This window comes from Parasteatoda tepidariorum, chromosome 4, assembly GCF_982258835.1.
Source record: "Parasteatoda tepidariorum strain Cologne lab strain chromosome 4, Ptep-v5.0, whole genome shotgun sequence".
NCBI classification, from domain to species: Eukaryota; Metazoa; Arthropoda; class Arachnida; order Araneae; family Theridiidae; genus Parasteatoda; species Parasteatoda tepidariorum.
The window spans coordinates 11,326,998-11,339,201 of NC_141758.1; the positions used below are offsets into that span (position 1 = coordinate 11,326,998).

Here is a 12,204-nt window from a genome sequence, read left to right on the forward strand (position 1 = left end):
TAGATCACTTTTTGCCGGTTGATTTAAATGAGAAGAGGAGAAACTTCACAGTTTTTACGGTTTTTCACTGTTATTTCGGTAACATAAAAAAAAAAAGAAGAAAAAAAACCAGTTATGCATTAGGTATAATAAAACTACTAAAAGTAAAATTCAAAAATTGTCGTACTTGTCGGTTGTAGGTGACTGCTTTTTCATTTTTACAATAATCAATATTTTCGTAATCAATGCTTGATAATTATCATTAATTATGCTATTCACAATATTATTTTCTGATGTTATCGAGATTATGATAGCGATATTATCGTATTCGATAAATTTATTTTGTTAACAATGATCGCGATATTATCGTATTCGATATCACTATCAATAATGATAGTAATATTTTCATATTCGATATCCTTTTTCTTATTAATTATCGAGATCCTTTTAATCGATAAATTGTAGAATTATTTCAGATATTTCGCTAAAATAATTCCTTGTGGAAAATGTGAAACAATTTATATATTTAAATTCACTTATAATAGAGCGGGTACACTATAAATTTTTTTAAGTTTACTAATTATAAAGTAGACTAGATACACTATAAATTTACTAACAATAAAGTAGACTAGATATATTATAAACTTACTAACAATAAAGTAGATTAGAAACACTATAAATTTACTAACAAGATTATAATACAAGATAGATTATGGTAGACTAGATACACTATCAATTTACTGACAATAAAGTAGACTAGATACTCTATAAATTTAATAATAATAAAGTAGACTAGATACACTATAAATTTACTTACAATAAAGTAGATTAGATACACTTTAAAATTTATATTCACTATAATAAATTAGAATAGACACACTGTAAAATTTAAATACATTAATAAAATTATAATAATTCACTAATCCTGTATAAGTTAAAATTCGTTAATTATGAATTGGTTATATAAATTATAGAATGTTATAAATTATTATAAATTCACTAATTAAACACTTAAAAATTTGAATCCACCTTTAATATAAAGTAAACCAGAAACACAATAATATATAAATTCACTCAATAAATTCAAATGAAGGCGTTGTCAGATTCATTAAATTTCAAGAGGAATACGCTAAAATATATAAATTAATGACGAAATAAAATCATCAAAATAAATTTGGAGGATACACTATAAAACTAAACCAAGATAAACGTACGTCAGAAAAAATAAATCCATTAAAATATTTAATTATGTTCAGTACATTTAGAAATGTCTGAACATTTTGGCATTCTTTCTTATGAAAGTTAATTAAAATATCTTTTTAATTTATAAGAATTTTTTAAATTCTGTCATCACCATTTTTTCTCTCGTTATTCTAGATAGCATCGTTGAGGTCGTTTAAAGTGATGAGAAAACGTGGAATTTTTCATAATTTGTACCTTCTATGCTAAATTACAATCATATGGTAACATTTTTAATTTGGATATCAGCGGGGTATATAATAGAAGCGCTTAAAATAAAATCAAGCAGATAAGGAATTTGCTAGATATTACACTAAATTATCTTCTTTAATACCACTAGGAAAAAGCACTAATAATAAATTAATATAGACGCAAATTCGCTCACCTAAATTCAAATTAATAATCTGTCAGATTAGGGCATTTATTAAAAGTTAATTAAGATGATAGGTAAAAATAAATAATATTATATTTTAGAAAAATTAAATAGAAATAAAATCATTTAAACTAAATCTGTAACCATACAATAGTATAAATTTTAAAAATATTATAATTTGTAATACGTACACATATTGAAAATTAAATTCATTAAGATGTATAATATTGTAGAGAGCTTTGTAAAATGTATCAACGTTGAGACAGTTTTCGGAAATTTTATACTTAAATTAAAATTAAATTAATGTGCATTAAATTCATGTGTATTTATAAACAAATTCTTATCAAACGTAAGTGCAGTTTGCCTTGTCCTGTATATTTATTTGTTAAGCCTACAATTCATTTTTCTAGAAGTCGTACCTTTGCTGACATTTTTCTCAAATAAAAATAATACGACATGCATTATCCACATCAAATGCCAAAATCCCTCTAAGTTACATATGATAACGATACATATGAGCAGCCTCATATGTTATAAGTGTTAAGTAGATGTGTGAGCCACGTATATTTATGATTCTTATTTTAAAACTTCCTGTTTCCGCTGCTGTATTTCGTGTTTTCAAAGTCTTAATTTGGATTCTCCTGCAAATAAATAAACTCTTCTTTTTTTCTTTTTTTTTATCGTTTGAGATAAGAGATCCGTTTGCATAATCTCTCAAACGATAAATCGATAGTGTATGATGATCTCTTGTTTCACAGAAGCATCATTAAATTTCTGCGTAGAACCATTCGATTATCGACCGCGTTAAAATGAGTAAATGAAAATAATAAATAATAATTGGAACAAAATTGAGTGAAGATTAATGACTTGAAATAAATTGGCAGCCCAATGATAAAATCATTCATCTTTCCGTCTCTATATAGCTTTATTTAATTTGTTGATTGAGCAACCAAGAAAATGAGATTAATATTCCATAATAGATTTAGGAACTTTAAATTTCGATGTAGCTTATCTTTTTATTTTATTTTATTTTATTGTTTTGCTGCATTTAGCTTATTACATTTAGTTCACTACATTTATGTGATATTGTAAAGCAATAAATAAATAATGAAGACCAGTAATTACAAGGGGCCATTGTGATTTCATAAGAATTTGAGTATCGAAATTAAAATTTTTTGTAAATATATATTGTGTTTAATTTTCTGCCTTCATTGACACGGTCAATATTTAATTATTTTATGTTGAGTGAGTTTTATATCATATGGTAATTGCGATTCTATCTATAGTTATAAAAGTCGTTGTGGGTTGACCAAGGTTGTTCCAGACTTGTTGTGAAAGTGTGAAAAATCTACTCATAATTTTCTGATTTTATAAGATATTGAGCAAAACAAAATCTAAATCCTGTTCATCTACCCCCCCCCCTTTTCTTCTTCTTTCTTTCTTTTTTTTTTTTTTTTTTTTTTTGTTTGTTTGTTCGTTTGTGGGAAAATAAAAAGGCCATGTCTTTTAAAGAAGTTGGAGTTTGAACTTTATAAATTAATGACGTCATTGATTTCGTTTTTCAAAGGAAGAATTTTGTGAAAGGTTCATTTTTAAAATGAAAAATACTGTGGAAGGTTCTTTTTCAAGACAAAAGATTTTTTTTAAAGGGTTTGACTTTTACAATGAAATAATTGAGAAACCCATTTTTAGAAAAAAAATGTGATTTGTCTATTTTTACTGTAAAATACTTCGCCAAGGGTTCATTTCTACGATCTAATAATAATCAATCAAGGATCCGTTGACGAATTCAAATTTTTCCTAAATAGATTGATAATTTTGGTTTCATTTAATTTTAATTATTATTTTTGCACTACTTTGTCATGGAAATTATTTTACGAGGAGCATATTTATTAAATAAATAAATAGGAATACCTAATAACAAATTAATAAATAATGTTACAAATTTAATCTTGCAATTCTATTTTGACTAAATGTTAATATTTTTCTTTTAGTTATACAACATCAATGATGATAATGAACTATAGTTCTAACTCTTTATTGAAACTATCACACATATCATGATAGATACGGATAGCTCTGAGTACCATAAGTGGTACAATGGTAAGTTGACTTTCAATTAATAAAAACTCAGTTTTTGAAAGAATTGAAAATTCAAGAGCGCATCGTAGTAATATCTATATTATATAAAACGCTAATCTGTACGTATATATGTATGTATCAATAAAACCGATGATATTTCTTTTCTCGCGCTGGCAACAGTTTTCATTTTTAATTGATTGGATTCGGCGCGCAAGAGCACGTAGTGAGCAACCAGATAACAATAACCAGAGTGAGCATTATCAGGTTGTTCAATTCAGATTCATGCACTAAAAACATGACACTATTTAATTTAAACTCAATTAGGAATTAATTGAAGTGAGAATGCTTCAAAAGGCCGCTGTTGAATTGATATTTTTCTACTGGGAGCTACCTAAACGTCTAAAAAACGTTTAAGTGTTTGTATTGAATGCATTGAATTTTTTTGTATTTCGCGTTTATTTATGCATTGAATTTTCACGCTTTAAAATGCAGAATATTAGTGAAGCAATATTTGATAATTTATTTTGCTAATATGTTTCTTATTTAGCTAATGTTTTGATTTTTTCACCATGTACAATCTAAATAGCTAATATACTTTTTTAAAAGCCAATAAGAACATTGGTAGAATTCTTCTACATAAGTACAATACTATGTCTTTGATGATAAAATACTATGTCTTTGATGATAAAATACTATGTCTTTGATGATAATATATTATATCTTTGTGCTAGAACATTGTGTTCATTGGCGAGCGAGTGCAGCGAGCCATGGTTCACGGCGTGAACCACATAGGATTGCGTAGCAATTCTCGGGGGTTGGCCAGCGTTAGCGAGCAGGGGGCGGAGCCTCCTAGTATTAAATAATATTTTAAAGAATTTGAAAAAAGTTTGCCTTTAAAATGTAAAATCTGCCAGAAAAATTATTGAAAACTGTTAACTTTTTAAATTAATGTTTAATTTTTGCACGACTAAATTTGAGAGTTTTCTCTTTATAATTTTATTCGTTCTTTTTATAGTTTTATAATCCACTCAGCTATTTCTTTATTCTTGAAAGACTTTTCTGAAACACTTTAAAATGTTTGCAAATTTGAATTATGTTGCTGAGGTTATTTTCAGTTGGTCTTACGCCAACAAATTTGAGTGTTTAGTCAATTTGAGTGTAGACTAATGAGTGTTTACCAATTTCAATGTTTACACTATTGAGTGCTTACCTTTAACAAGTTACTTATTAAGATTAACATCTATCTTCGGAACAGTATTATGAAACTCTCTTAAATTGTGACAAATTTGAATTCTGTTATTGGCCAAATTTTCAGTAATTCTTACGCCTACCATATTGAGTGTTTAGATAATGTACCTTAATAAGTTATGATACACATCTATTTTCGAATATTTTCTTATGAATCTTTAATGATGGCAACTTTGAGTTATGTTACTGAGTAGCTAATTTTAAAAAATTAGTTTTAGCCTGAAAATAAGCTTTATATTTATTTTCATTGAGAATTATATAATATTTATAATGTAATACACGTTTTCCCACTGTCTCATATTTATTCGTTGAATATATTTTTACAAATACCTTTTAAATGTTGAAAATTTTGACTTATCTAATTTTCAAACAGAAGTTATACCAAGAAAATAAGTTCCAAATTTATTTCTATAACTTCGTATTGGAGTAAAGGTTTTCTTACAACTTTATATTTATTCTTAAAATATTTTTTTGCGAATTACTTCTCGAATATTGTCGATTTTAGATTCCGTTACTAAGAAGTTAATTATCAAAAATAAGTTCCATTTTGAAATACTGAAAGAAAACACAAATAATTAAGATCAAAAGGAAAAAACTTCTTTGAAAAAAACGCGCTAAAAAGCAGCAGAAATTTTATTGGATTTTTATGAAATTTAACTATTGGAAATAAATATGGAAATGTAATCCTATTTAATTTAAATTTTAATTTTTTACTAAATGCAATAATTCTTTTTTCAATAACTTTTTTATCTTCTTTTAACTTTAAATAGGTATTATTTGCATTATATTCTCCAATAATCAATTTTTTAAAAAAATATTTACACATAATACAAAAATTATTTGAAGCTTTATCTACAACAGTAACAATGAATTTATCCTTAAGATTTTTAATTTTTCTAGATAAATCATAATCAATAAAAGTACCTTTAGGAAAAGAACTAAAACTGGTATTAAATAAATTAAATCTAACCCTTTCAATAATTTTAGCCTTCCACTCAGAAAAACCCTCAACAGGCCAATGATATTTTCTGGAAATTTTTGCAATAAAAAAATCTAGATCTTTTTTAATGGATAAAATAAAAACTTCTTTTTTCATCTTAACTCTGGTTCTAAATTTTGAACCCTTACTTAAAAAGCTAATTAGATCCTGATCACCCACAATTTCCAAATTTCCGGTAATAACATGTCCATAATCATATCAATAAATTTTGAAAAACCCTCCTCATTACAATAACAATCAGATTTAGAAATACAATTAAGATTTCGACTTAAAAAATTATAATTACACACCTTTTTCCTAAGTGTAGAAGAATATTTAAAAGCAGCAGTAACTCTAATTTGTTCTAAAGGAAAGAAATCAGAAAGACCATGAATAATCTGTGGTAACTTAGCATTTTCAAAATTCTTATCATGAAAATTAATCGTACAAAAAACCCTTTCGACTTTAGAAACATTATTAAAAAGCAAATCAGTTTTATTAACACCAATTTTTGATTTAATTAAATCCAAAACTATAAATTTAACAAGTTCAGTATCAAATTTAATTTTAGAACCAAATTTAATAAGAGATTAGGTTAGATTTAATTTATTTAATACCAGTTTTAGTTCTTTTCCTAAAGGTACTTTTATTGATTATGATTTATCTAGAAAAATTAAAAATCTTAAGGATAAATTCATTGTTACTGTTGTAGATAAAGCTTCAAATAATTTTTGTATTATGTGTAAATATTTTTTTAAAAAATTGATTATTGGAGAATATAATGCAAATAATACCTATTTAAAGTTAAAAGAAGATAAAAAAGTTATTGAAAAAAGAATTATTGCATTTAGTAAAAAATTAAAATTTAAATTAAATAGGATTACATTTCCATATTTATTTCCAATAGTTAAATTTCATAAAAATCCAATTAAATTTAGGTTTATAGCATGTGGTACTAATAGTTATAATTCTGATATTAGTAAAAGGTTTTTTTGTTTTTTAAAAATTATTTTGCTTAAAATTAAAAAGGAGAAAAATATTATTATTGAAAGTAATGTTGAAGTTTTGGATTTTATTAAAAGTAATGATATTTCCAGCATTAACACTTTTGATTTTGAAAATTTGTATACCAGCATACCACATGAAAAAATTATTGAGATTTGTGAAGGTATTTATGACAAGTATTTATTTGATGAAAAAATTGATAGGTTTAACTGGTTAGATTTATGCAAGTTTAATCTTTTTGAGAATGTTCTTTTTAATGGTTTAGATTTTTATAAACAAATTATTGGAATTCCACAAGGTAATTCCTTTTCTGGGGCTTTTGCCAACATTTTTTTGCACTTTTTTGAGGCTAAATTTCTTGAACATAAAGTACTTAATGCTTTCCGATATATTGATGATTTGATTTTGTTTAATTGTGACGATTTTAATTTTATTTATACAATTTATCCTGGTGATTTGGTCCTGAAAAAAACTAATGAAAATTGCTTTAATATTGAATATTTAGATTTTAAAATTGATATTGTTAACAATTTTATTAAAATTGGTGTGTTTGATAAAAGAAAAGCCTTTAATTTTAATGTTATTTTTTTCTGCAACTTTAAAACTAATTTGTGTAGTAAAATATTCAAAAATCTTGTTTTTTCGCAATTAGTTAGGATCAAGAAAATTTGTAATAATGTTGAAAGTTTTCGAGAAGCTGTGGATAATTTTTTAAATAATTTGAGTAAAAATGATTTTCCTTTTAATTTTTGTAATGTTAATTTTTTAATTAAAAAAATGATTGATGGTTTTTAGTTTTTTTTTTTTTATATTTTTTCTTTTAACAGGGCGCAATTCTAGTCTTAACTGAGCAGCCCCAGTTAAGCATTCTATTAATTTATCTACGTATCTCCTTCTCCTGACCTTTTCATATCATTTTTAAACTTTTACTGCGCATTGTTATAGGGGGCGTTGTTTTTCAGTTTTTAGTGTTTTCTTTTCCTCCGCTTTTGAAGTTGATTCTTGACCTGTGACTGTGAGTTTTTAATTTTCTGATGATTTTTATTGATTTTCTTTTCGTAATTTGTTTATTCTTTTGAATGTATCTTGTTTTTCCTGGACCTCTATACAAAACCATCGGGGTACTGAGGGAGATATTTTAAGCTTTTGCTTCTCCCTCAAATAGAAATGGTTTTGTTTTTAATGGCTACCGGGGCCGGTACCCCCTGAAGACGTCGGCTTCGGTGGTCGTATTTTTGTTTTATTTCATTTGTTTTGTATTCCATTTTGAAACAAATATTCATATTTATTTTCGTAATGGAACTTCATTATACTTTTAATGGATTTAAGTTTCCCCGCAGCTCTATAATTATTCTTAAAATATTTTTGACGAATTATTTCTGGAATGTTGGCGATTTTGATTTTTGTTACTATGGAGTTCATTTACAGAAGTTCCATTAGTAAAGTTAACTCCATATTTATTTTCATAAAATAACTTCACAATATTCCTAATGAAATAGAAGTTTTCCCTCATATTTATTCTCAAAAATCTTTTTTACGAATTATTCTTGAATGTTGACAATTTCCAGTTCTTTTACTGAGAAGTTAATTTTCATTTTTAACAGAATTCCACATAATCTTTATGATGAAGTACAAGTTTTCCCTTCGCTATTTATTCCTTCAAATATTTTTTTATGAATTAGTTATTGGATATTGATTATTTAGAGTTCTGTTACTAAGAAGTTTTTTTTTTTAATAAATATTTTCTATTATAAAAAATCTATACCTTTTTTTTCATAATAGAACCTTATAATATTCATAATGGAATACAACGTTTCCCACAGCTATATAGTAATTCTTATTATATTTTTTTTACGAATTTTTTCTTAAATGTTGGCAATTTTGAGCTCTTAATAAAAATCTAATTTAAAAAAGAAAAAAAAAACCTTATAGGGAAGAGAAGAAAAAAAGACATCTAATCTAATAACCACAAGAATAATAAAGATAATCATCTATCTTAATTTTAAAGGCACATTTACTGCGCTTGCTTGTCTTTTACTATTCAATTCATAACAATTTTCGACCCTCAAATATTTGATGACAGAAATAAAGCCAATTTGAGTTCGTAATTGCCTGATTTGAGTAGGGATGCTGTAAATGTCCATACACATGTCAACAAAGGATGATAGAAAAGTTATGTCAGTTTTTTTCGTCATTATTGTTTGCACGATTGTCGTGAGCTTTGTATAGATTCGCGAGGTCATAAATTTTGTCGAGTGACCAGTTTATCTGTCTCATTATGTTCTTGTTTACATTCTTTTATCGACGATGTCATTTTTAGTTTCGCTCCTCTTCATTTGTTTATTTTCCTAGAAAACGATCAGTTGAGGGAGATTTCGAGAATAAGTTTACTTGTTAGTAATCGTTTTCTTTAAATAATGATAATTACTGTTTGTGTTTGGCAATGATGAAAATTTTTGGCGAATCTCTTTATTTAAAAGTTTGAAATATATTTTCGTCTGATTTGCAACTAAAATTGCATTACAACATCTAACAATTAAACATTTATAACAATTATCTTTACATTTACTTTCTTTAAAGTTTAGAGCAGTTATGAGAAACATCAACGAGTTTAAACTTATTTATTTTTAGATTGTATATGGTATAATATACGACTTTTTAAAAACTCCATAGCTCAGAAACTAATAATCCGATAGAGCTGAATTTTGTATTTTGTATAAGTAATATTCTTTAAGAATTATGTAAAACTTTTAATATCTTACTGCTGAAATTTTTTCGACTATTTTTAAATAAAAACATGAAAAATAAAAAATAATTTAAACTTTTTCGATTCTCTAAAAAGAATGCTCTATATATGGCGAAATAGGTAAAAGGTAAAAAATGAACATAAAAAAGCCTCTACCTTTCGCCATATTGGATTTTCTTTTAAAATTTGAATTTGTGTTTTCTTGATATTGTTTTGTACTTAACAAACTTTTGATGATAAAATATTGTTATACATATCAATAAGTTTTTTAAAAAAAGGTGGAAAATAAAGATCTGGCTTTATTAGGTTAGGAAAAATAGCGCTTGGTAATTTTTAGAACTTCTATGGATTTTTCCTCAAAACTTTAAAGCAATAAGGTGATGCGATTTTGTGTTTTTGAGTATTTAATTTAAAACTACATTTTTGTCAGTTTTTAGATTTTTTAAAATATAATTTCATTACAGTTTAAATTGATGACAACCGATTTGGATGAAGATAAAAAAAATTCTTTTGAAGTTAAATACATAAAAACAAAGATACTTCTCGAAATTTTAAAGACACACAACTGTATACTATTTAATTACTCATCAAACACTGTTGATTACAGAATTGTATTGGCATAAACTGTTGGGAGGTTTTCGGGGTTTTCCTCTCCATGTAACGCAAATGTTGGTTAATTTCATCAAAAAGTCCTCCATGAAATCAAATTTCTCTCTATGCTTGAGTTCCCTTGTATTCTCTATTAGGTTCAAAATTACAAGGCTACGGAGTTGAACATTGTTGGCCGTAAACTAAATTTGATTCTGTTTAGGGCTCTATTTTCATTTATTCTTTATAACTTCCTTGTTGTTGCACGGACAGTGGGAAAGTGGTTTTCTTCGCCATGTTACACAAATGCTTGTTAGTTCCATCATAAAGTACTTGAAGGCCTAGTTCCCCCAATGCTTAATAAAAGAGTTCTCTTGTCTTCTGGGTTGAATTCAAAATTACAAAGTTCAAGAGTTGAGCATTAAAAGTTCTAACGCCAAAAATGAGTTAGCTGATAAAAACAAATAAATAAAATAAAATTCGTAAGTACAAAATAAAAACAATCGAATAGTTCCCCAAAAAATTACAATTTAAAAATTCCAATTTTCATTAAAAATAGTAAGCTTTTTGGATCTATTTCTTCGAAACTATTCGACTGAGCTATTTAGAATTTTAGAAGCTAATCTTGAGCAATTTTAAGAATAATATTTTTCACTAAATTTGAATAATGTATACCACAACTTTTGGCGTTTACGTAAATCCATGCTATGAATGTCCCTTATTAAATTTATTTATCATATTTTAGAAATATTAAGAAAATTTTTTTGTAAGTTCTATTTATGATTACGTCATCGTTCCGAACTGATTTATGAGAAAGAGGTGTGGAATGATGCCGGCAGCAAGGTTACCTGTAATCGTCCCACGCCATTCAAGTAATCAAAATAATCTCGCATGTAAAGTAGGAATTATAACGATGAAACCAACTGATACGAAAAAAATAAGTACTCTAGGCTGCTATTTTGATGGATTTTCTTTTTTTGTGTGAAGAAAATAGAATAAAATATAACTCTTTATAATGTTGTATATTAATGTTACACTAGAGGCGCATATTTTTCTATAACGCAGCATAATGTTACATAAGTTACAAACTTATGCTTGGAATTATTTCTGAGTCTTAATACTCGTGGTCCATTTTCTACTGTAAAGCAGCAAAATGTCGCCTAAGTTACAAACTTACGTTAGAAATTATTTCTACGTCTTGATATTAAAAACACATTTTCTACTGCAAAACAGCAAAATGAAGCCTAAGTTACTAACTTTTGTTCGAAATTATTTCTGAGTCTTAATAACTCGTGGCCCATTTTCTACTGTAAAGCAGTAAAATAACACCTAAGTTACTAACTTTTTTTGGAAATTTTTCCTACGCCTTAGTACTAGAGGCACAGTTTCTACTGTACTTGCAGCAAAATGTCGCCTAAGTTACAAACTTACGTTACAAATTATTTCTATGTCTTGATATTAGAACACACATTTTCTACTGTAAAACTGCAAAATGCCGCCTAAGTTACAAACTTTTGTTAGAAATTATTTCTACGTCTTGATATTAGAAACAAATTTTCTACTGTACTTGCAACATAATGTTTTATAAGTTGAAATCTTTAGTTGGAAATTATTTTTACGCTTTTGGCGTTATAAATAGAAAAAATGTTTAGTTCCATTTATTTTCTAAATGTATTTCATACAAATTCGCATAATTTAAGCGAAGTATTAGGAAAAAGATTAAAAATTTAAGTCTGCCATCTTGACGTCTGTTAAAAATGCTTACGATCATATTAATTTTTAAAATTTGATTAAGGTTAGTGGTAGTCAATGGACGGATTCACATTTTATCCCCATCAAAGTTGAGTTTATCAATTATCCCGACTGTAGCATGTCTTAACTGAATTTTGACTTTTTTGTGTTGATGAAAATAGATATTGATACGAATAGATAATAGATAAGAATATTGATGAAAATAGATTGAAA

The 12,204-nt window shown here is 26.3% G+C and overlaps 1 protein-coding gene across 6 annotated transcripts in view; it reads left to right on the forward strand.

Moving 5' to 3' along the window:
- rols (zinc-RING finger and ankyrin repeat domain-containing protein rolling pebbles) overlaps nt 1–12,204 on the forward strand; it is a 105,082-nt gene that overhangs the window by 50,277 nt on the left and 42,601 nt on the right. For 3 of the 6 annotated variants that reach the window (XM_087160663.1, XM_087160665.1, XM_087160662.1), the window contains one exon: nt 3,586–3,694. The exons of the other annotated variants lie outside the window; for them this stretch is intronic. In XM_087160663.1, coding sequence (XP_087016789.1) covers nt 3,652–3,694 — 43 coding nt within the window. In that variant the 5' untranslated portion in view covers nt 3,586–3,651. The remainder of the gene's footprint in view (nt 1–3,585; nt 3,695–12,204) is intronic. 6 annotated transcript variants of the gene reach the window in all.